Source organism: Panthera pardus, unplaced genomic scaffold, assembly GCF_024362965.1.
Source record: "Panthera pardus isolate Hobbes unplaced genomic scaffold, ASM2436296v1 HiC_scaffold_17, whole genome shotgun sequence".
NCBI classification, from domain to species: domain Eukaryota; kingdom Metazoa; phylum Chordata; class Mammalia; order Carnivora; family Felidae; genus Panthera; species Panthera pardus.
This window is the reverse complement of record NW_026526732.1, coordinates 777,931-803,558: the sequence shown is the minus strand read 5'-3', so window position 1 is coordinate 803,558 and position 25,628 is coordinate 777,931. Positions and strand designations below refer to the sequence as shown.

The window sequence follows — 25,628 nt, the reverse complement described above, 5'->3', positions numbered from 1 at the left end:
CCCCATCCATCTACATCACAGAAACACTTGGACTGACAGCATTTGCTTTTTGGGTTTTTGTTGTTGCTAAAACATGTATTGAGTGTGAGTCTTAAAGTGAGCGGCTCCAGGAGCCCAAGCAAGCGTGGGGGGGTAGCTCAGGGCTCCAGGACCAGGAACCTATCAGGAAACTAAAACAGTGAGACTTCCCACACCACTGCCCTCACTTCGAGTCTACTTGCCTCATTATGTTTATAAAATGTCTGTGTACAAGCCCTCCTGACCTTCCGAACGTGCTTCGGTCACACGTCCGTGAGATCTGACTGTACTCCCTCCCCTGGACCTTTGCAAAAGCTTTGTTCTCTGGCCTCGGGGCACCTGTGCCAGAAGTGCCCGCTGCCCCGGCCACACCCTCCCCCCAGCGTGGTGGGGCCGATCTAGTTTGCTAAACCTCCACAAGGGCCTCAGTTCTATTCTGTTCTGATCTTGAAGGGATTGGAAGGGCACGTGGCAACCGACACCCAGGACCAAAGGAGCCCACACACTGTACCTGAGAAGACAGCAGGTGTCCCAGTAAGATCAGCACGGAAGACCAGCGACAAGTGGTTGGCTAAGCCACAGGCCAGCCACCGCCCATCTCCTGCATAAAAAGAGTAAGAGAAGTGCCTATAAAGTCACAGCTCACCGGAGGCGCGCTCACAACAGGGGAACAGAACAGAACTGGTAGCTAGCTTGAGGCTGGGTTTCCCAGGTAGCGAGAGAATCTACAGCAAACAACATCTGCTCAACAGCCACCAGCACCCTTTGAGGGCCCACCAGGTGACGTCCCCCCCGGCTTCCTTCAGAGAGAGCCCGAGAGGCAGGAGCTGAGGCGGCACACCCAGGCTGCAGGGCTAGTCAAGAGTCAGCGCTGGGACCTGAACCCAAAGTACCCTAATCCCCAGGGCGCCCTGCCTCCCATCAACAGATTTTTTCAGACACACGTTATTCAGCTAAGCAGTCTTATTTAAACAGATCCCTAAAACAGTACAGAACTAAATTACAGAACCCCCCCCCACCTGTAATTTTCAAACCCGAGGCTCCTACCTTATTTCTAATCGTCTCATAGAATCATATAATCACAAGCAAGCCCGTTGAAGATCACAAAGATACTTGACTACTGAGAGTACGTTACCTAATTTCCCAAAATTATTCAAAATATGCTTTGGCTGGAATTATATAAAAACAGCTGTGAGTAACGATAAGCTGTGGGAATGAATTAAAGTCCTGAGGGGCACGGCTGGTGGAACAGTCGTGGAGGCGGGTGGGGCGGGTCCCGGCCCCCAGACACAAGCCTTCTCCCCACCCTGACTGACTCCACGTAAATCCGGAAACGACATGTGCTTCTGAAAAAAGGCCTCAAAGAGGAGAGCCGCCTGGGCGAGAGCAGCTCCCCACTTCTGCAAACCTGCTCAGGAAAAACGCTGAGGGTCTGGAGGATCAGTCTGGAAGGGGCGCTGCCTGTGCCTGTGCCTGAGAGACAAGCACCCGCGGGGTCGGAGAGGCTCCATGGGGGAGGGAGGGAGGGAGCTGACGTGGGACCCCGAGGTCATCCGCCCCTGCCCCCCAAGAGGAGCCGGCGGAGGGAGCGGGGGGAGCCCCTACCCAAGGCTCCTGCACCCCAGCAGCGGCCGGCACGAGGGCCACCGCCCCCATTCCAGGTGCCGCTGGCTTTCGTCCGGACCCCGGCACGCCAGACAACTTCAAGTAACCAAGACTTTGAACTCCGTTTCCAGGGAAGCAGCGGCAGGGAAGAGACCCTCGCACACGCGGTGAAGGCGGCCCCCGGACTCGGCGTACCCGAGAACTGGACACAGAGCGCGGCGGCTGGCCCGTGGGCAAGGACACGCTGCTTGTGGAGTCTGGTTGGCGGAGAACTCTCCAGAGGGTACTCCTTACTTGAAGGAACATGAGAGAAAGTGAAAATCAAGAGAGTTCAAAGTGAGGTTAGAAATAAAAAAATAAACTAGAAAGGGTTCGCCTATCCAGATGTGCGATTTTATTCTGTCGACTTTGAACGTATGGAAACACATTCAAAGCCATGAAATAATGCACATATTTTAAGTACAAAATGTCAAGGATTTCTCCTGTTTCACATAACTGAAGGGGACCCTGGGATGGCCAGATGAGAGCATCTTAGCAAGAGAAAACACACTTCACTTCCCAGTTTCAGATTCCATGTGGGTGACCATCCGCTAATCACTCAGATAATCTGCAAATGGCTTCTATCTGCCCAGAAAATAATCACACCTGAAGTCTGTGAGAGACCATGGACTTGGGGAGAAGGACCGACGGTCAGGGCCCCGTGCAGGGGCAGGCTGGGTGGCGTGGAACCCGCAGGGCCTGGGGGCAAGGCAGCACGGCCCACGGAAGGCATTCAGATCTTTAGGCAAAGTCCCCCCGTTGTTCATTTTCAGCAGCTGGCCTGGTAGCCTCTGAGCAGCAGCTGGCCCAGCGGCCTGGGGACTGGCCAGGGCCCAGGAGGCCAGGCCCCTCACTGGCACCCACGTGGCCTCCACGTCCTTCCCACCGCAGTCCCAGAATCCAGTGTAAACAGAGCACAAAACCACCTGTCAGGCAGCAGTGCCACAGGTTAGGGGGACGTGGAAAGTTCCAGGCACACTGCACAGGGCAGAAAGGAAAGTAGCTATGATCTGAAGACAGGTTGCTGTAAAAGCCGAAAGTTACGGAAGACAAGTTAGACACACTTACTCATGTCTCTAATGCAGTAAAAGCTGGGAAGACGGGCTTGCGGGCCCACCCCCAGCCAGGCAGCACCGTCCCTTCAAAGGGAAATTTGGTGGGTGTTCAGAGGGGCCTCTCCCTGAGAAACACTTGCCTGTGCCCAGGACGTTGTTTGGGGTCTCCGGAAACCCCTCAATGCAATGCCCCCTGGGGCTGGAATTGCAGCAGAGACAGCTGACTCTGTCTGGAGAGCTGGGCTCTCATAGGAAAAAGCCACCAGAAAGATCAGAGTTGAGCAGGGCTCTTTCCTGCTGCATTCTATACTCAACCACAGACAGCTGTCCCAGGGTCCGAGGGCACCTGCTGCGGGCACATCCCCACCGTCGCTGACCCACTGACACGGGAGCAGCACAGACGGGCAGGAAGAGCAATGGGGCTTAAGAAAAACGTCACAACACGTGGGCAAAACCAGCATCTGGCAAGTGACTGCTCAAGTACAGACAGGCTGCAGACTGGAGTCAGTGACACTTCACTCCCGTCATCCATAGTCTCCATCCCCGTGTGGGTGTAGACGGGCTGTAGACTGGAGTGGGTGATGATTTGATACCACCAGCCACAGTCTCCATCCAAATGAGGGAATCCAGGTCCTAGAGGTCCCCCAAACACCTTCCCATCTAGGCACGTGGGGCCTGGGGATCGGCAGGTTGGCCACGGTCCGCACATCGTGGGCAGCGGTGCGTCCCACGAGAAGCGCGTCCCTGTCAGTGAGCTCATCGCCGGCCATTCAAAATTCACCTGGAGCCCATAAACTGACCAAATTTTTCTGTCCGATTATTAAGCAAGAAGCTTATCAAGAATGATCCATCACTGGCTACAACACTTTCTTAAAACAGTATTTTAACAAAAAGTAACTATTGCCTCTAGAGGCAAGGGAAACAGAAGCAAAAATGAACTACTGGGACCTCATCGAGATAAAAAGCTTCTGCACAGAGAAGGAAACTCTCAACAAAACCAAAAGGCAACTGATGGAATGGGAGGAGATATTTGCAAATGACATATGTGGTAAAGGGTTAGTATCCACAAGAGGATAAACAAATCAAACTCAACACCCAAAAAACAAATAATCCAGGGAAGAAATGGGCAAGAGACATGAATAGACACTTCTCCAAGGAAGACATCCGGATGGCCAAGAGACACATGAAAAGATGCTCAACCTCACTCATCATCAGGGAAACACAAATCAAAGCCACCATGAGATACCACCTGACACCTGTCAGAATGGCTCACATTAGCAACTCAGGCAACAACAGAGGTTAGTGAGGATGCGGAGAAAGAGGATCTCTTTTGCATTGTTGGTGGGAATGCAAACTGGTGCAGCCACTCTGGAAAACAGTATGGAGGTTCCTCAAAAAATTAAAAATACAACTACCCTATGCCCCAGCAATTGCACTACTAGGTATTTATCCAAGGAATACAGGGATGCTGTTTTGAGGGGCGCAGGCACCCCAATGTTTATAGCAGCGCTATCAACAATAGCCTAAGTACGGAAAGAGCCCAAATGTCCACTGACTGACAAATGGATGAAGAAGCGGTTTGTATACACACGATGGGTTATGACTCAGCGATCAAAAAGAAGGAAGTGTTGCCATTTGCAGCAAACAGGAATGGAACTAGAGGGTATCGTGTTCAGCAAAATGAGTCCGTCAGAAAGAGACAAATACCATATGATTTCACTCACGTGTGGAATTTAAGAAACAAAACAGATGAACATAGGGGAAGGGAAGGAAAAATAAGATAAATACAGAGAGGGAGGCAAACCGCAAGAGAGACTCTGAAGACTGAGGGTTGCTGGAGGGGAGGTGGGGGGGGATGGTGTAGGTGGGTGACGGGCATTGAGGAGGGCACTTGCTGGGATGCGCACTGGGTGTCGTGTGTAGGTGATGAATCACTGGGTTCTACCCCTGAAACCATTATCACACTATATGTTAACTAACTTGGATTTAAAGAAAGAAGAAAAAAATATTGCCAAGTTGTCAAGACGGTAAAAATAGCAGCCTGTCTGAAAAATGAATAAGGAAGAACTGAATCTGAGTAAAAGGACATACATATACGAATAACGTGCACACGCCGTGTATACGTGGGCCATGTACACATCTGGTACTCCCAAGGTTGGACACCTGTTTGAAACAAATTCACTTACAGTATTTAAAGGGCCTCCCCAAATCATGCTACGTCTACTCTGAAAGGCAAGTTCGTGACGCACCACCCGTGACTGCTCCTGCGGCGTGAAGGGCTGTCGCCGTTATTCCTGGTGTTGGTCTTGGGTGAAAACATAGTGACGCTGTGGAAAGAAAACTCTTACGTCATCTCAAAGATGACAGCTCCAAGCTTCTTAAGAGACCTGTATTTTGCGGCAAAACATACAGAACATGTAAACATATAAATGCTTTCAGTGTCCCAACTAGTGATAAAGCAAACACTCACTCGCTCTAATTGTAACAGCTATCGTTTCAATTATATATCTACGCTGGCTATTGCACTGCTGAAAATACATTCGGACATAAACATTCTGGATAATACCGAGCTACTCACTTACAAATGTTGACTACGAGAAAAACACTAAGATACCATTTCTGTGTAAAGATCACACCGCAAATTATCTATTGGCCCCACTTTGTGAGGTGTGTGTGAAAGACGTATAAATCAAGAAACTGCTCCCAAAGTCAGAATGCCCTTAAAGTGAATACAAAACATGATTCTTATGATATTGTCTCCTTTTGGAGAATAAATTTATGTAATCGTAACAGAAACGAAACTTCACTTGTGAACATCATTTTGCAAACCTACTGAGCCACGGAAGCGAAATGACCGGCAAGTCACACTGAATTCTCTCTCGAGCAGAATTAGATCAAATGCCGGCGGTGGCCGAACAGGCACCTGTTTTTAAGATGGTTTTTAAGAGGAAGAAACAAGCTCCCAGAGATGCCGGGGCACACGGTGCTGAGCTCCGGGGACAGACGAGGGGCAGCCACACCCCATCCCGCACCTGCATCCAAGCCCCGCAGTGTCAGCAGCAGGCTCAGCTTCGGGCCGTGCCCGGAGCCATCAGACCAAGGGGCAGGAGGGGGTGGCCTGGCCCCGGGCCACCGCCAGAGGCTCTGCACTGCCGCGGGATCTGAAAGTCCCCCGGGGCCCGGATGAGGGAGGATGCCAGTCACTTGAGGGTGGGAGAAAAGAGAACAAAGGGTGAGAGGCCACCGAGCGGGGGCCAGCGGGGAACACGTGAGAAGGAGCCAGAAGGCTGCCAGAGCACAGAAAGCACGCCAGGAGGGAGGCGGACACGGTCAGGGCTGGGCCCGCCTCCTTCCACCTGCCCCTCCCACTGCCTCTGACAGGTCACCGTGCCGCATATCCTGACAAGGCGATCCCGTTTAAAATACTGTAACATCATGCTGTACGTTTCCCGTAAAGTCCAAACTCCCGGGTTGGTGCTCAGGGCTGTTCATGGTCTGGCCTCTTCCTCCCCCTGGGCACCCACACAGGAAAGAAAACTCGAGACGTGCCTTAACATAAGGGACCCCAGAAGTCCACGCTGAACACAGCAGATCAGACTACAGCTGGTGCCCACAGGCATGGTGTATGAACTAGTGTGCAATTTTGTTGAGGCAAGGATCCAGAATCCAGCCGTCCATCCACCTGCCAATCCATCCATCATCCACCCACCCATCTATCATCCACCCATCCATCCATCCGTCCATCCGTCCGTCATCCATCAGTACTTTGTGAGAGGGTCTGAGTGCCAAGTGCTGTGCCAGGACCAGAGGTTTAAAGAATAAACAATAAGTAAAGCACGAAGTCATGCTAGCCAGCCGTGCCAGAGAGAATAAAGCAGGCAAGTGCCGAGAGGGAATCACGGCAGAGGCGGGCATGTTATCCAGGCAGGACTGGCTGCCCCATAAGCAGCACCCATGTGAGCCTCAGGGAAGCACGTGAGGGGGAAGAAAGGGCCAATGGAGAGCCCTGAGGCAGAGGGACGGACGCGGAGGCCAGGGGGGAGGGGGAGGGAGAGCATGGCATAAGCGGGTCAGGGGACGGGTGACCCCAGAGAGCCTCCCAAAGCCCTGACCTGCGTTCCGAGTGGGGCCCCCAGGGCTGTTCCGCTCAGTATGTGAAGAGCACGGAACAGATCAAGATTTGGGGTGAGAAGACGTCAGAGGCCGACGTGCATTTCACACAGAAAAGCCAAGTCCGCTTCCAAGAAATGCGGCATTCCGGAAGGACGAGGGGATTTCGAGGCTCTGCTGTACTTGAAACTCCCCAGATACCACGTTGTTCCCAATTTCGTCATCAGTGACCCCCTCCCTCCCCAACCCACCAAACCAGGTCTGAAGACCCTGCATCTAATGCTCCCAGAAAGCCCGGGCGGCCAGGTCTCCGTCCCTGCATCCCCCTCTCCCAGGCAGGTCCGCCCCTGTCCTGGCACCCGACAAGGTCACCAGGCACCATCGCTGCCGTCAATCAGGACCAAAGGGCGCCCGAGAGGCGAGCACATGGCGAGCACACAGGAGGGGCTTGCTGCGGCCTCGTGTTGACTGCTGTCCATGTGTCCCTGCCCTGCACCCAGGGGTGGCCCTCCACACACCTCTTTCCCGCCTCTCCAGGCCTAGTTACTCACTGTGGGGCGGTCGCATACCCAGATGACCTCACTTTGCTGTGGAAAACCAGAGGCTGGTCCTGAACGGTGCTCCGTACCGCTGTGTGAAACGAGTTTAAAAAGTAGATGTTACTGGCACAAAAACAGACACTCAGATCAATGGCACAGAATAGACCAGAAATGGACCCACAAACATATGGCCAACTAATCTTTGACAAAGCAGGAAAGAATATCCAATGGAATAAAGACAGTCTCTTCAACAAACGGGGTTGGGAAAACTGGACAGCGACATGCAGAAGAATGAACCTGGACCATTTTCTTATACCAGACACAAAAATAAACTCAAAATGGACGAAAGACCTAAATGTAAGACAGGAAGCCATCAAAATCCTTGAGGAGAAAGCAGGCAAAAACCTCTCTGATCTTGGCTGCAGGAACTTCTTACTCAACACGTCTCCAGAGGCAAGGGAAACAAAAGCAGAAATGAACTATTGGGACCTCATCAAAATTAAATGCTTCTGCACAGCGAAGGAAACCATCAGCAAAACTAAAAGGCAACCGACAGAATGGGAGAAGATATCTGCAAACGACTAATCAGATAAAGGGTATCTAAAATCTATAAAAAACTTATCAAACGCCACACCCAGAAAACAAATAATCCAGTGAAGAAATGTGCAAAAGACATGAAGAGACACTTCTCCAAAGAAGACATCCGGATGGCCAAACGACACATGAAAAAATGCTCAACGTCACTCATCATCAGGGAAACACAAATCAAAACCACCAGGAGATACCACCTGGCAGAATGGCTAACATTAGCAACTCAGGCAACAACAGATGCTGGCGAGGATGCAGAGAAAGAGGATCTCTTTTGCATTGTTGGTGGGAATGCCAGCTGGCGCAGCCGCTCTGGAAAACAGTGTGGAGGTTCCTCAAAAAATTAAAAATACAACTACCCTACGACCCAGCAATGGCACTACTAGGTACTTATCCAAGGGACACAGGTGTGATGTTTCGAAGGGACACATGCACCCCCGTGTTTACAGCAGCACTATCAACAATAGCCAAAGTATGGAAAGAGCCCAAATGTCCATCAATGGATGAATGGATAAGGAAGATGCAGTTTATATATACGATGGAGTATTACTCGGCGATGAGAGAGGATGAAATCTTGCCATTTGCAGCAACGTGGATGGAACTAGAGGGTATTATGCTAAGCGAAATTAATCACAGAAAGACAAATATCATATGACTTCACTCATACGAGGACTTTAAGGTACAAAACAGATGAATGAACATAAGGGAAGGGAAGCAAAAATAAGATAAATACAGAGGGGGAGGAAAAACATAAGAGACTCTAAAATATGGAGAACAGAGGGGTGCTGGAGGGGTTGTGTGATGGAGGGGTGGGCTAAATGGGGAAGGGGCTTAAGGAATCTACTCCTGAAATCACTGTTGCACCATGTGCTAATTTGGACTTAAATTATAAAAAATAAATAAATTATAGAAAAAAAGTAGCAAATGTTTAACATGCCAAGAAAAAAGTTCCTTGAGAACACAAAAGTTCACATGCATGGAAGGAGGCCATTCACTATAAACCGAAGAGGTTTCACACCCAATGCCAAACCAACCGATACCAGCAAAGAAGGTTAAATCAAGGGTATTACAAGTATAAGAAAACAACAAAAAACATTTTCTCATTCCTCAAACGACACTGAATCGCAGTATGCTCAATAGCACACGTTCCAAACACCATGCAGACTAACATATCAGCTCACGTCGTAATAAAACAGGCCACACACAGAACCCGTCTATGTGAAATTCCGTCTGTGGCACACTAGAAACCAGCTATCGTGGAGTAACTCGCTCTATAAATCTGTGACAAATAGATCTTTTCTACAAACAAGAACAGCAATGATCTTAGATCAGCTCACATTTCTCTTACGTACTCGTTTACCACATGATAGAGCAGTAAGAAAGATAAAGCACTTAACCATGACTACACCTGTGCACCTCAGTGGCAACGAAATTTCTTATCCTACTAAGTTTTCCACAGCACCGCCAACTGATAAAAACTCTGACGCTGCATGAACTTAACACAAATATTTACAAATCTCAAATCCTTTCAGGCAAAATAAAATTCTGCCAGAATTATTGATTTTTACAAACATTTAATACTTGGTATCCAATATGAATACTCTGTACAACAGTATAAAGTAGCTTTAGAAAAAACGGATACTTGCACAGTATTGCATTATTTTGAAAATAGTTTTGTTTTTTGTTTTTTTTTTTTTAACAAAGAAACTCAGTTCTGTATCTGGCACTATTTCAAGCCTGATAACCTGGACCATATTCCCATCAAAAACCAAGTGAAGCGAGTGAGCAAATCACTAAAATGACACCCACGTGACCAGGAACCCAAAAAGCATCCGGCTCGCCGAAGGCAGAGCCCCACCCGGGGGACGAGGCACCTCAGGGAAGGCCTGGAAATACAACTGCTCCCAGGGGGGACCCAGAAAACCTCTCTCCACCTCAGTGTCAAGTGAAGGAGAAAAAATCTCTGAGAAAAACAAAGCAAACGGAAAATATTTTCCAAATCAGATAATAAAATAACAGACGCATTTGGGTACTTGGTTATGAAAAAGTCTTAAAAGTACTAGAATAAAGTTCATATTTATGTAAGGGCATATTATTTTAATAAATGCTTTAAGTATTAAAATATATCAGTTCATCGCATGTGTTTATTTCTATTATGCTTCTTGCAACTAGAGGGATGCAAATTTTTAGATTCTAGCACAACTATAAATCGGTCATCTGCATTAACTCTCCATATGAATACTTTTTAAACAAGACATAAAACTGTCATAAAAATCAACTGTCTGAAATTGCACCTGTCCCTGGTTACAGAGAAATTATAATCTCCGTAATAAGCCTTACTGTCTATACGACTGTTCTTATCAAAGGTTTTGTTCTATGCATCACTTAGCTGTGAAGCATGGTATATCATATAGACTCATCCGAATAAGATGATCCATACTAGCAAAAAATGAAAAAAAAAAAACATTTTTAAGGGTACATCTAAATAAAACAAGAATAAAATCTAAAGAAATGAGTGAGGTAAAAAAAGAAAGGAAATTATGTGTCTCATTTCGTAACAGAGTTCCATACAGAGGTGCCATAAGATTATGCCTTTGACGTGTCAAGTCACATGTGCGGTGATGAAAATAACTGGCCACACTTAGAGGTAAAAACCAGAGCATCAGTGGCCACTTAACATAGAGTTCATCCAGTCTAAGTAATTTTCTTTGAATAAAAATGTATTTGAATTTCGGAATATTATCTAAGCAACCTAATATTCCAAGTAATTAGCAATTTAATTAATATCTGTCACAACTTTTTTCCAAGTAATTTTAATAAAAACATATACATAATTTTTGGTACGAATAAAATTATTTTAAAAGACTTTACATCATGCAACAATATGAAGGCACTTAATGCCAATGAGCTGTACACTTAAAAATGGTTAAAATGTGGGGCACCTGGGTGGCTCAGTCGGTTAATTGTGAGACTTCAGCTCAGGTCAAGATCTCACGGTTCAGGAGTTCGAGCCCCATGTCAGGCTCTATGCTGACAGCTCAGAGCCTGGAGCCTGGTTCAGATTCTGTCTCCCTCTCTCTCTGTCCCTCCCCTGCTCACGCTGTCTCTCTCTCAAAAATAAATAAAACATTAAAAAAAAAATTTTAATGGTTAAAATGTTAAATTTTACATTATAGATATTCTACCACAATAAAAAACATAAGAAGAAATAAATGAACAGAACATTTTCTGTTTTTAAAATGTTTTTAAAAAGAATATGAAAAACAACTTTTACTACACCAATTAAGTATAAAGCCATAACATGTACCTAGTAAAGACTTTCAGTTTTCACTAACATAACTACATAGGAATTTAAACTTCTCTGAGGAGGCCGCCATTGAAGGATGGACTGACTTCTACTCCTGAAGCGACACAGGGCTCGGTATTCGGACTGAGGGAGGGACAAAGCCAGAACAGGAGGCCGCGACTCAGAAACCCAGCAGAGGGGATCCCAGATCCCGAAGGAGGGGACCCGGCCTGCAGTGACCACGCGGGAGGGGAGGTATGAGGGCCACAGTCCGTGCACTCCTTCCCCAGAGGGACTCGGCTGGGTGGGGCTGGGGGGGGCCACAGAGCAACACAGTTAAGAACAGTGGAGGCCTTCAGAAGGTCTCGTGGACAAGGGAGGGGGCGGCGGGACACGGGTGTAATGACAGCACAGCCCCCCGCCCTTCCAGAGCCAGAGCCTGGACGACCTAGCAGGAGGGCACCTGCACCTGCAGTCGTGCCCCCTCCAGGAGCTGGGGTCCCTCATCAAAGATGGAGATACAAGCAGACTGAGCACCTCTATTGTTTTGTAATTAGGTCAATAAAAGGCTTAACCATACTGATTAGGGCTCCGGGTTGGTCAACGAAAGGGAAAAAAGAATCACTGTCAGTGATTCTCAACAATGAAAATAAATGGAATACGTAATGAAGTCTGGCATCTTAAGACAGAACTTTAAAATTACTTCTTTGTAAAAAGCAACATGCGGATTTGTTTTCTGCTTATAATAATACAATGAGAAAGATTTTTGAGACAATCGGGAATAACTTATGTGGGCTGGCTAATAAAGGACACGAAAGAATTGCTGTTGGTTTGATAATGGCATCACGGCCACTAAGCACACGTCTGTGTTTTAGAAACGCGTACTCAAGTCTGCAGGGGTAAAACGACGTGATGCTTGGCAATGGCTTTACAATCTTCAGCAAAGAGAGACAAGAAAAAATCAGTCCCGTGATCAATAACTGGGCATCCACATGTATGTTCTGGCTGGTAGCGCATTTGGTTTTTTTAATTTTTTTTTTTAGTGTTTTTATTTATTTTTGACAGAGAGAGAGAGAGAGAGAGAGAGAGAGAGAGAGAGAGAGACAGAGCATGAGCAGGGGAGGGGCAGAGAGAGAGGGAGACACAGAATCCGAAGCAGGCTCCAGGCTCCGAGCTGTCAGCACAGAGCCCGACGTGGGGCTCGAACTCCCGGACCGTGTGATCATGACCTGAGCCCAAGTCAGACGCTTAACCGACTGAGCCCCCCAGGCGCCCCTAGAGCACTTGTTTTTGAACTCCTATGAATGATACCCGATTCAGGAAAACAAAACATCTAGCACATTCCCTACCACAAAGAGCATGTAAAAAATACGTGAGAGGCAGAGAAATGAAGCAGCGACGGACAGAGGAAACGCCGAATTTTCACGCGGACAAACATGAATCCACAGAGCAGGTCGTTGCGCCACGTCCCAGAGCAGGGGGTACTAACCGGACCGTCGCTGAGGCGCCGGTGGGGTCCTGTGCTCCTCAGCAATTCTGAAGTGCAGCGGAGACGTGGACAGGACACAGCCACTGGGCAGACAAATCGCCAGGAGAACAAACTCACAAAACGCACGTTGTCAGGACATCACAAGGGATTAACTCATGTAGATACGGATGTGCGATATTTGGAAATGATCAAGCTTATTCCTCTTCTTCTAAGAAATAATCTTTACTATTTTTAACAAAATGGCTCTTTTATAATTTACATTCTATCCTGAAATAAAATATTTTTACATTGAAAATTAAGTATGAATCATTTACTTTTAAACAAGACCGAAGCAATGCCATGAGCAAGAATTTCTTTCGAACAGGTCAGGAGAGTTGGGAGTTCACTAAACTTTACTTTTAATTCTTAGAATCGACAGGAACGTAAGCTCCTGAGCGGGGAAAGCCGCATGCGGAAATCCTACCGGAGAAGACCCTACCGAGGCAGCACCGACAGGCTCCTTCCGGCGCCGAGACCTTGCCGAGACCGCACCAGAGCCGCGAGACGGATTTCCAACACGGCGATCTGACCGCCAAACAGGGACGTCAGTAAGCAGATGGCCTGCACGGGACAGTTGTCAGTCAACAGTGAGCACACACCCGTGACCCCAACCACACAGGGTAAGGCTGCTCCTGTCATGTGGGCAGTTACTGCGTGCCAAACGTCACACGCGAGGTCACGCTCCACCATGTGGAGGAAAGGACGCGTACCGACGCACTCGGCAGGGTCTGAGGACGGCACGTTTCGGGTCTCACCTTTTGCTCGCCGGCCTTGCTCATCATTGCGCACGATCCGGCAACCTGAATGCTGAGGCTCCTGAAATCTTAATTTCCAGCAAAGAGAGACAAACAAGCAACGTTTACGGGGCAAGTGGAGGGAACGAACCCCACGTGCCTGCGCCCCCACCGCACGTGGGCCTGTGCGCTCCCGAGAGCCCTTGCCCTGGGGCAGCTCAATCCGGCGGAGAAGAAGGCAGAGGGCAGCTGGGGCGAGCCCCGGTAACACAATTCCGGGGGCACACACACACACACACACCCGGATCTAAGAGGAGCTCCGGTGAACCTTCAAGGGCAAGCAGGGGGAGGAGAAGAAGGCGCTCAGGTCAGCAGAGGTTTGGAGGAGGGTTCAAGCAAAGTCTGCGAGTAAGTGACGGTCGAATGGGGAGAGAGGCTGGGCTGGGCCAGGCTAAGAACTCGGACTCTGTCCCCAAAACACAGGGGCTTAAAGGAGAAAGTGGGGAGACTGCTCTTACAGGTGACATGGGCTGTGCCTGCAGGAGGCTCCTGAGGGGGGCAAGCTCGGGGAGGGAGGAGGGATGGAGTCAGGAGTCACGCCCACATTACTGGCAGGGCAACTCCCGGCGTGGAGGTCGCAGAATCTGAGAACAGACGGGAGCCGCCCCAGGTCAGTCCAGACCGTGGAGTCGGACAAGCCGGGGGGCTGTCCAGTCACGGCGTCAAGTCGTCAGCAGGAAATATGGACAGTGTGGACTCGAAAGCCCTTGGTATAAGTTCGGGACAGGCGCGGCAGCCCCGAGGAGAAGTGTCCCTCGGAGCCCTGCGCACAGAAGACAGGGGCACCGCGGACCAAGGGAAGGGAGACCCACCCGGAGGTCGGGGTGAGCCAACAGCCTGGCCTTGGGGCCCAGAGGCTGCCCGCGGCCCGACGCATGGCGAACACGCCTCGTCTGCACGTTCTGGTGACCAGACTTTCCACGCTGAAGGTGTCACCCTCCCGTGGCAGAGGAAAACATGAATAGAAGTTACATGAAATTTAGATCAAAGGTGACCTGAACTTTCACCTTACCCTTGTAACGTAAAACGCCTTCCAATTCGAAGTTCGCCAAGTTAAGTACGAGTAAGCCAGCGGAGCTTCCAACCCACAGGCACGGGGCACTCTCGGAAGGCAGGCTGATTTTCAAAGAAAAAGAGAGAACGACGTGGCGGTCTCACCCCTCAGGCTTCCGTCCCACAGCTGCCACTGAGCAGGCAGCCGGCTCTCAGCATTTATGACCCAGAAACGCACTCGATCAGGCTGGTGTTCGTTCAACGGTCTCGGGTTTCCTGGAAACCCACTGTCCAGTGAAGACGAGACGGCCACGACCTGACCGCAACTCGACTGTCATCTGCAAGGCTATCACTTCTTCCGAGCTCAAGGTGGCAGCCGGTGCCACGTCCATCCCTTCGAGGCGGCCACGTGGCACCTGCGTCCTGCCGGGTGGCGTCTGGAGATGAGGAGCCCCGCTAACAGGGAACAGACCACCGTGGCAGAGCTCAGGAGATACTGACCACAGCTCTGCCTCCTCTTCCATCGATGTGCAAACAGGGTCAACGTTAACAAAGGGCCAATAGGCCTCCTCTGGCTATGCCAGACTTGGACTCTGAAGGACTCTCCACGCCCTCTCTCCCGCCTGCCACTCGGTCCCCTGGAGCCTCACACGGCGCTAGGACTGTCTCTTTCTCACTCTGGGCTCATTCTCAGGCCCGCACACACCCGCGGCCGTCCAGAAGGCGGCCAGGCAGGCGGGTCCCTGCGACCCCATGTGCACCCCAGGGACGGAAGGCCTGGCCCTGACCAAAGCACAGGCCAGATGTGTGTTCCCACCCAGCCTGGCACCTGTGCGGACACTTGGCCCTACAGCACGGCCAGCTCCCCGTCCAGGGGAGCACCCCCCTTGTCCAGGGACACCAGAGGCCCTGTTGTCCCTAGACCTTTCCACACTCAGTAAAAGCCATCATGATACATTCTTAAGTGCCTGATATACAGACAGATGGGGGAAGTTTAGGGGGAGTCACGATTATACCCTCCTTTACCTTATTATGCAATCAAGACCTACCTAGGGACGCCTAGGGGGCTCAGTCGGTTGGGCGTCCGACTTTGGCCCAGGTCATGATCCCACGCTTCGTAGGTTTGAGCCCTGCGTCGGGCTCTGTGCTGACAGCTCAGAGCCTGGAGCCTGCTTCAGATTCTGTGTCTCCCTCTCTCGCTGCCCTCCCCCACTCTGTCTCCCCAAAATGAATGAACATTAAAAATATTTTTTTTAAAGATCTGCCTAGATTTTGGTGAGTGAAATTAAAATTAATATTTCTTTTATTAAATAGACTTAGAAATAATTGACCAAGTTTACCAACTTTAAGACTCGAAGTATGCAGTCCTAAAAACACTTCAGTTACTATTATTCTAACAGACAAAAATAATTTGGTTTTAGTTTTATCATTCTTCAAAAATGAACCTAATTTAGTAAAGTTTTCTTCACATGGCACTGGCCAAGTTCATCATACTCACCATCCACACTCAGAACTGAGCAGGAGCGAAAGGTCACAGGGAGCCAGGGACAGGACAGGCAGGCTTCCTTCCATGTCCTCTCCTTTCTCCAGGCCGTGTGCACGGGGACGCCGATTCTCCTCTAAGAACAGAACTATTGATAATCTGAGCTATGAGATTAAAATGATCAGTCGAGTTAAAGGCAAACAGTTGGCACCACGGGATGTTGATAGAAATACACGTGGGCTAGAGTAATCAGGTCACGAGTCAAGGAAAGCCCTCAGACTTACACAAGGTAAAGAACAAGGTTAAATATAGAGCAGACCCCATACGTGAGGCCTGTAAAGAAGGAACGTGGAGTGTCAGGCACACCTAGAGTTTAACCCTGTTCTTACGGCAGGATCAGGTTTACCTGCTAATAAATGGGCCTTCACACAAGAAGTCATGAAAACCAAGATTTAAAGCATTAGGAAGAAAGCAGGTCCACTGAATAAAGGTAATTTCTGACCTTCGGGAAGGCCAGGGGAGGGGAGGGGAGACACAAGCTACACCAAAGAGCAGGAAGAATGGTGAGAGACTTGGGGGCAGCAGGGAAAAGCCGAACTCGCTGTGACAGGAGAGTCAGTGCACTGCCTGTGCCCCACAGGAGTCCCAGGCTGGACTGAGGAGGAAAGTCCACAGCTCTCCCAGCAGACCATCCACTCCCGTTGTGACACTGTGGTAGGTACGAGAGCAGAGGGTGAGGAAGGGAGGTGTGGCCAGGTAGGGGCTGATGAGGTTTGGAGTGGGGGTGGGGGTCCAGGGCCAACGGCCAAGAAAGAATTCTTGAGACGTCTTCCGTGCAACAGGACGGTTTTATTAAAGCACGCACGGGGACAGGACCCGAGGGCAGGAAGGGCTGCACTGGGGTCCCGAGGAGTGACAGGTTATGCACTTGGGAGCTGGGGGAGGTAAAGACTAGGGGAGTCCCCAGAAGGACTTTCGTCTGCTAAAGTAGACACTTAAGATCCTGGAGGCCTGGCTATTGTCAGGCTAAGGCGGTTCTTCCCTCTAGCAAAGCACTAACATGAAGACAAAGGGAGTTCCCGGAGAAACATTTTCCTCTGCCGGCCTCAAGTATCTTGTCAATGGGCTTCAGGGTATAAGGAAATTCAACTTTATCACGTCTTTCTGCCTTTGTTTCCCACATCAGAACCAACCGTGGGCAGAGGGAGAATAGTGCAGAGCAAAGGGACTGTGCCAGCTCAAGGGGATGGGGACGCACAGGGGCGTCCCAGGGGGAGGGGATGAGGGACAGGGGAGTACAGGGGAGGCCCAGGAGGTTATGGGGTCACGCAGCGGGGGGGGGGGGGGGGGGGGGGGCACGCAGGGGAGGCCGGGTGAGGGTGGGGGATGGGGACACGCAGGGCACCAGTCTGCTCAGTCAGCTCGGCATGGAACAGCTCTGGAAGGTAGGTCTGTCCACCCTGGACCCTCAGCACCATGACAACCCACAGCAGCCAGGAAGCCGCTGCCTTGGGCCGGGGAACACACGCTCTCCTGGTCACCGGACCGCAGCGCCCGGCACACAGGATGGGGTGACTGGCCCACCCCATCCTCCCTCACAAGATCTGCCTGGTGCTGGTGGAGCTCTGAGGTCAGACGCTCCACTTGTCCCCGCCCGCCCCCTCTCCGGCCCCCTCCCCTAACCCAGGACCCTCGCAGGCTGATCAGCTTGGAGAGCACCAGGGCAGGAACCCCATGGGGCGGGGTGGGGGGGGTGGGGTCTGAGTGGCATTACCTGGCAGGCTGCACAACCTGGACTCGACCCTCCTGGAGAAAGTCTCTCTCTTCTTCTTTAGGTCAACTCGGGTCACACAACGATAATGATGTCTTTCAACCAAACTGAAGACCCAAAGCTGAGAAAGCAGAGCAGGTGCACACACGCGCGCACACACACGCACACACGCGCACACACACGGAAGCCCGTCATCACAGGTGGGCGTGGCTCGAGCCCAAGGAGAAAGACGGGTCAGGAGAGGGAGACACACTGCACGTGGCCTCAGAGGCGGCTTGGACCCCTCTTCCCTCCACAGCGGAGCCTCCGGGCGCTTCTTCGGCCCCCCGGCTTGGGTGCGGACGCCCCCTCTGACTCACAACACTCCGCCCAGGAGGGCGATGTGCTCTGACCCCCACGGTCCACGCCAGTCTCTCGGAGCCGAAGGGCACGGACACACAGGTGCGAATACATCCACGTGTCACCCGGCAAAAAGACACGGGTGACAGCAGTCACCTTTGTCAAAAAGAAAGATAAAATTTCCTCGTTTCCAAAAATACACCCGTGATACTGTGAGTTATAACTAAGAAATCCATGTATGTGGACTTCCTGTTCCTGACACAGAGCTCCTTTAAAACCCTCGGAATTTCCCAAGTGAAGAGAAGGACAAAGGTGTCTGGTTGCGTTAAGGAGGTGACTGCTGGAAAGCCCCAAGGGGGGGGGGGGGGTGGCAGGATCAGGTGGCCAGGAGAGCCACAGGTGATGAGAGGCTGGCAGCTTTCGGTCCCGCCCCTGACCTGGAGGTTGGGTTGGGTTCAATCACCAGCGGGCAATGAGTTAATCAATCGCACCTACTTGACGAGCCTCCGTTACACCCAGCTTCCAGGCTGGTGACCCCGTCCACACTGGGAGGCTGACCCCACCGCCAGCTCTACACGCGGGACCCTCCCCCCCCTCGCCATCTACACCCCCCCATCTGGCTGCTGTCTGTGTTCTCCATCACACCCTTTAATAGACGGGTGAACCCGTAAGTAAACGCTTCCCGAGTTCTGCAAGGCTCTCTAGCAAATTAGTCGAACCCCAAGCGGGGGCGTGGGAACCTCCAATTCGCAGGCAGTTTGGGCAGAAACTTCGAGTAGCCGGGGACCTACCACCTGTGACTGGCATCTGAAGGGGGGTGGAGTCTCACGGACTGAGCCCTCAACCTGTGGGGTCTCCACATAGACAGTGTCAGAACGGAGTTAAACTGCAGGCCATCCAGCCAGCGTGGTGGAGGACTGCCTGGCGTGGGGAGCCCCACACGTGCGCTGACCGGAAGTGCCTGGATGGGGGTGTTTGGTTATGTCCTAATACAGTATCCTGCCCAAATTTTCTCCACAGCAACTGTGTAAGAAGAGAACAGAATCCATACTTGGGGAAGCACACCTGAATGGCTCACCTGAGAAACTAAATTCTGAAAAAAATCAAGTATCTTCCAATTTTTCAAGCTCCATAAAGCCGGCTCTTCACAGGCTGTGGGTGCGTGCGAGTGAGCCCCACACGATGCCACGGCCCCAGAAGGAACAGCTCAGCTGCTGGGGTCAACGGTGTCTTCAAACCAGAAAGAACACACGCGCGCGTCGGAGCAGAGACCTCTCTGCAGACGCTCGTGCGGTCACCGTCACGTTTGGAACTGAGATTCCAGCCTGCGGTCCCCTCACCTGCCCGTCTGCACATCCCGCCACCAACTGCTTGCTCTTTTCATCCACGAGGAGACTCAGGAGCGGGGAGGCTACAGTGGGAATACGTAAAAATTGAGCTGTAAATATTTAAACTGAAAGCTATCCAGGTTTTACTTACACATATTTTTAGTCAAGTCTGAACTATCCTGAAATAACTTCTTCACCAGCAAATAAAAACCTTAAGTGCAGACACGTTCTGAGAACGTGTGTGAGGGAAGTAGCGACACCGCCCACCAGAAAAAGGCTGGGGGGGGGGGGGGGGGGGGTTGGGGGGAAGCTTCCAGTCCAGGTCGGAGCCAACGGACCAGTCTGTTCAAAGCTCTCCCACACGACCGATGCCAGGCAGCCCCACACCCACACCATCAACAGCACTAGTGCCCAATAGGCATTAAACTTGCAACAGGAATAAAATCGTGGGTCTAGTCAGGAAAACGGCAATTAAATGATGCCTACTGTTTAAATTGTTGCCTAGCATGTGACATTTAATTTAAAACTTATTCTGAATCTAAACTGTCAAGAATTCAGAAGGAGAATTAAAATAAATGGAACATTTAAAAACATCGTATGCCCGGGGCCCCTGGATAGCTCAGTCGGTTGAGCATCCGACTTCCGCTCAGGTCATGATGTCGCTGTCCGTGAGTTCAAGCCCCACGTCGGGCTCTGTGCTGACAGCTCGGAGCCTGGAGCTGCTTCAGATTCTGTGTCTCCCTCTCTCTCTGCCCCTCCCCCACTCGTGCTCTGTCTCTCTGTCTCTCAAAAATAAATAAATGTTAAGAAAAAATTTTTAACCATTGTATGCCCTACATAAACTATAAACAATATGCAAAATCAAGTTTGTAATTATTTTCTTGACAGTCAAATAATTCCACATAATTAATTTCAGGAAAAGAATTCCAACATAATTCTAAGAAATGTGCTTTGTCCCTGTGATTGACAAACGTATTCAAGTTGTTAAAACATTCTGTTCCACACACGGATGAGTGGCACCGGGAAGAATGCTGAATCCTTTGGTAAATATAGCAGAAACTGCACCAGATCACAAGGCACCTGCACGTTGGTTAAGCTGTTTTCACAGGACTCATCCCAAGAAAGGGACCGTCTTCTGTTAGTTCTCTGCCCCTTCCCCCATGTGAAGTAGGAGACGCTCAGGGTGCTGGGACAGCAGCCCTGGAGGCGGAGGGAGGCAGAGGGCACCGCAGGCCAGGACGGCACGCTCTGCAGGGACCTGCCGACGCATGCCGGGGACCCACCGGTGCACAGACAGTGTGAGGAGGGCACAGGATGGCCTGCAGCGCAGGACCGTGCAAACTCTGCCCGACCACACGCCCGGCCCGTGGGGCAGATGCCTCCTGCAGAGGCCTCATGGATGACGCTTCCAGAAAGCACACAAATGCTCAATTTTAAGTTAAAAACTTCGGGAAATGTGCCTGTGAAGTGAATCCTAACGCTGTGTAGACGGGTGCGACACAGCTGCTCGTGAGGGGCACGGAGACCCTGGATGGGGCGCGTCCAGCCTACAGAGCGGCACGCGGCCCGCCGACAGAACATCCGTCCGCAGGTCCGGTCACCTGTTAGCACTGCTGAGCTGTACAGTGGTGATCCCGCGTGATGGTCCCAGACCTTTGGAAAGACACTTGTTTTTTAGAGGAGGTCCAATTCTGCCATTTAACACAGCGTGGACTAATGCTTCTGCTCAATTACAAATTAATTCACGTGAATGGTTACCTAAAGGAGAGAATAGTAATAAAACAGGCACATAAACAACAAAACCGTAGCAACACCATGAAAGGTGTCAGAATCACAGGGGGAAAGCTAGCATTTCCAGAAATAACAATCTGTGGGTTTGGGAAGACCCAAGACGAGGCTGGAGACGTTGCCAAGAAGAGGTGTGAAGGCCACAGCAATTGGTACCCTGACTAAAAGTACACGTTTATTTTTTCGGGCACCCTCCAGTGCTCTCCAAACATCAGCTCCCATTCTCCGAGCCCCCGTGAGACAATGGGCACCCTCATGTCCATCTTAAAGACAGGAAAAGTGAGGCACAGCACCGCTCATTCATCACCAGCAGCTGGAAGGACTGGGGCTGAGCCCAGCCGGCCTGCTCACAGCACGGGAAACAGCACCCGTGAGGCCAATTCTACGGGGCAGAAACTTCCAGAAGACAACAGAAGTATTTTCCGTCTCTCTCCTCTGTCACTCTGCAGATGTGCATAGATTACCCTCAACTTTTCTTCCAGTCACCATGGAGAAGTCCTCACTTGGTCAATAAGATAACAGACCTAATACCGGCCGGCTCGGAGCCTGATGGGAGCTTAGCTGGCATTTTAAGTTCTTTCCTTCTTGGGGCGCCTGGGTGGCTCAGTCGGTTGGGCAGCCGACTTCGGCTCAGGTCATGATCTCGCGGTCCGTGGGTTCGAGCCCCGCATCGGGCTCTGTGCTGACAGCTCGGAGCCTGGAGCCTGTTTCGGATTCCATGTCTCCCTCTCTCTCTGCCCCTCCCCTGTCCATGCTCTGTCTCTGTCTCAAAAATAAATAAAACGTTAAAAAAAATTTTTTTAAGTTCTTTCCTTCTCAACCTCAGTTTAGTTCTGACTGAATCCTCTGCTACCGGAAGATGCTTCTTCTGCTCTGGGCCCTTAGGAAGTAACATGGAAGTAAATTTGATGTTCTAGCTCCCGAAGGCCCTGGATTTGAGGAGGAGGGGCCCGCAGGTAACCCAAGCCCAGCTGGGGACGTTGGGACACTCCTGGCCGACACAAGAATGTATGTGCAGGGACCACAAACCAGAAAGTCCTTCTAGAAAGCATCTGAAGTATCCCGGTGCCCATGCCCTTACCTTAAAGCTTCTGTCTTCAGACACTGAAATGATGATATGTGTTTGCCACGGACAGAACTCAGCTGCAGTCACGGGGCCCCGGTGACCCTCCAGCACAGCTAGTGTAGACCGGCTCTGGGAGAGTTTGTGAAGGAAGATCAGTAACTGAATGTTCTGGTAACTCTTGTTAAGAAGTTACATACATCTCACAGAAAATGGTTTCTGTTAAAGTCTACACAATTCCCTTTTCCAAATGTGAAAAGTGCTTGTATATAAACCTACAAGTTCAAACTCAGATGGCTGAGCTGAGAGGGAAGGAAGCAGAGGCCTCCCGGGGCCATGTGCACGGCAAGTTTAGAGACAAGGCTAACTGGGGCCGATCCAGAACAGAGCCAGGCAGCAGGAAGGCTGGGCTCTCGCACCTTCCCATCTACACCGTGGGCTGCCCTGAAGCCACCCTCCGGTGCCAGGACTTCCCAGAACAGCCCTGCAGGGGTGGGGACGGCGTCTTGAGATAACAGGACAGCGTGTTCATGCTACCACCAAGCTAGCCTTCCTCCTAAGCCCCTGAAGCCTGTTACAACCAGGCAGCCCCAGAAGACAGCGTCACAAGCAGGAATCACATAGCACGGCCGAGGGGTGCCGGTGCTGTTCACCTGGGACTCCGGGCACCTGGGGTCAGGGCTGCTCTTCAACCCCTACAGCATCCGGTCAGACAAGGTCATGTCCCCGCACACACATGCGGGGAGCACACACGCAGCCGTATCCACACAGCGACTTGACCAACAAGCAAGCACTTACACCGAGAAGACGTTCCCAGAGCGACCAGAGACCCCTGTGCGGCACGGCCACTTCTGCCTCTCGTCACCAGACGGGCCAAAACAAAAGGCGAGGTAGCGATGTGCACAAGAACAGGCTCACTTCCAGACTGGACGGGAGGACATACGCATTCCTGCTGCCTCCAACGTCCGTAACACGACACTGTCCCAAAGAACACCCCGTTTCCTCTCAGTACTTATGGTCGTGGCTTACGTTAGTTTAAGTGCTCGCACTCGTTTAAAGTCTCTCAGAGCAAGTCTCACAAACCGGGCCCTCCCTAGTGCTCGGGGAACGGTGCTACCACACCCCAGGTTCGTGGGCAGCCCGCACTCACCTCGTACGGGCCGCTAAGGAAGGGAGAGGGCAGCGTGGGCCGGCCGGTGGAGCCAACACGCGCCACCTCCCTGCTCGCCCGCGGGGTTGACACCTGACTCCGGTCCCGCATCTCTGCTTCCGGGACGGACAGGGCTCTCTGCCCTCCTGGCTCGTCCCACAGGGGCGGTGAGCCCCGCGTCACCGAACAACCCCCAAAGCCATTCTGAACCCTAGGACACGTCCCCTCACCTGTGACTTCACCGACAACACTAGCCCTTTGTGGGAGCCTCAATTTCACAATTTGGCCAAAAATCACTTGAACGCAGAAATGGACACTCTGGGCCCCAAACTGCCTAGCACACAGAAAGCCCGCCATCAGCTGATCCTCGAGTAAGATTTCATGCCTAACGTTCTCCATAACCTAGCGTTTTTTAAGTGGATGTGGCAAAAACATTCTTCATAGGCTAAGAGCTTTGTTAACTGCACTCATTTGGCAAAGGGCAACCAAGACACAACACCAGGCCTTGGATGATCTGTCCCCAAAGTCTCTGGCAGACTAACCCTGAGGAAACAAGAGGCCTCCTTCGACCCCCCCCCCCCCGCCCCACCCCTGCTCTCTTACACCTGGCTGACCCTCCAGGGTTCCCATTTCAGAATCAGATGCGAGACTTGAAGTCACCAAGAGGAAGGGGAGACACGGTCCCTTACACCCATCCCAGTGAAGAGATAAGTGAGAAACATCCAGCTCCCGAAGAAAGCAAGTTTTGTAAAAGAGACCAACGAAAGCGGCACTCTGTGAGGGCTTTGAGAGGTCCGCAGAGGAGGAGGAAATGAGAGAAACGAGGTCGGACCGAGCGCCCTCACTCAGCACCCTGATAGCCGGATTCCGTGCACAGGTTTCCTAACTGGCCTGAAACAGCAGTAGCTGGTTCAGGGGGCTTTTTCCCAGCGCAAGACAAACACGTGTTTTCCCTCGCTTTCCCTAACCTCCTGACGAAAATACGCCCACGTGAAAATACTGTCGATGAGAGGCGGGCAGGGCCCCAGGGAGGCCCCGCCGGCAGACGCGGCACCCACCTCGGTATCCAGCATAAAGATTTTATTCCCGGCACACACCGCAGCTGCTCGGTCGTCCGGGCTCAGCCTCAAATACAGCGCCTTCCCCAGAAGGGTGCCCAGGACGAGCCCTCGAGGAGTCAACCCTAGAGGGAGTTTCACTGTTAGTGTCAGGCCGTCAGAGTAGCCCACGAGCCACAGGGAATCACCGACCACGCAGCCCTCTCTCTCTACGTGATGCGGAGTAACAAGGACTCTGACGCGACGTTAGCTCCTCGACGGTACTAAAAGCATCAAGTGCAAACAGTCCTTCTGGAAGTATGCGGAACGCAGGAACCGTCCGTCGGAAGATGACTCTGTGCCTTTGCAGATAACAGGGCTCTGCGAAGGCTGCACGTGCGAACGTGCGGGGGTCACACAGAATGGCCCACGGTCCCGGTTCGTCCCTCCCTCCGTGACCACACCTGCTCCAGGCTTGGCCACGCGAGCTGCCCGGGCTCGCTCCAGACAGGCAAAGGCACAGGGCGCCCATCCGAGCCTCCGAGACCCGCCCACGCCACGAGGACGTCTCCGGGCAGGCCTGTGGGGCCAAGGCAACGACACAAGCCAGCCCGCGGCTTCAAGCAGGGCCCCTCGGCCAAGCCAGCACCGGGCAGCGAGGACTCGGCAGCACCAGGGCTGGGCCATGGGACTGAGGCTGCTTGCTGTCCAGCAAGGTCATGTCAACAGCAAGACCCCGAGCCTCCAGAAAGGGAGCCGTGCACACACCACGTGGGAGTTCTAGTCCGGCCAGGCTAATCCCATGGGTCCGCTCCACAAGTATCTAGCAGGCACCGATGCCACCCCTGGCATCTCTACAGGCACTTGGGATAGACCAACAAACAAAACCAAGTCCCGCCTTCGTGGAAAGCTTACCCTGGGGTAGGAGGTGGGGGCACTTAGACACCAATAACCAAAATATGTCAATGAATTACACACAGTGCTAGAAGGAAGTGAACACCGTAAGAAAAAGCAAAGCACCAAAGGGGACTGGGGTCCAGGGTGGTGGTCAGAAGGGCCCACGGCAACGGAGAATTGGATGTGGCAGAATCAGCAGGGATCCTGAGATGGCCCC

General features: G+C 51.6%; 1 protein-coding gene across 19 annotated transcripts in view; it reads right to left on the bottom strand.

Moving 5' to 3' along the window:
- Positions 1-25,628, bottom strand: part of WDR27 (WD repeat domain 27) — a 176,729-nt gene that overhangs the window by 131,086 nt on the left and 20,015 nt on the right. For 16 of the 19 annotated variants that reach the window (XR_008422808.1, XR_008422807.1, XR_008422806.1 and 13 more), the window contains 14 exons: positions 24,536-24,660; positions 22,346-22,459; positions 21,078-21,129; positions 19,489-19,559; positions 17,813-17,930; positions 16,054-16,186; positions 14,575-14,678; positions 13,524-13,591; positions 13,208-13,329; positions 12,730-12,812; positions 7,379-7,457; positions 4,967-5,044; positions 1,819-1,916; positions 530-619 (listed from right to left, as the gene is read on the bottom strand). Coding sequence is in view for 14 of the 19 variants with exons in the window: in XM_053904264.1 (XP_053760239.1) it covers positions 530-619; positions 1,819-1,916; positions 4,967-5,044; positions 7,379-7,457; positions 12,730-12,812; positions 13,208-13,329; positions 13,524-13,591; positions 14,575-14,678; positions 16,054-16,186; positions 17,813-17,930; positions 19,489-19,559; positions 21,078-21,129; positions 22,346-22,459; positions 24,536-24,660 (1,335 nt within the window). In the remaining 5 variants the exon portion in view is untranslated. The remainder of the gene's footprint in view (positions 1-529; positions 620-1,818; positions 1,917-4,966; positions 5,045-7,378; positions 7,458-12,729; positions 12,813-13,207; positions 13,330-13,523; positions 13,592-14,574; positions 14,679-16,053; positions 16,187-17,812; positions 17,931-19,488; positions 19,560-21,077; positions 21,130-22,345; positions 22,460-24,535; positions 24,661-25,628) is intronic. The other 3 variants (XM_053904257.1, XM_053904258.1, XM_053904263.1) reach the window with 3 other exon arrangements.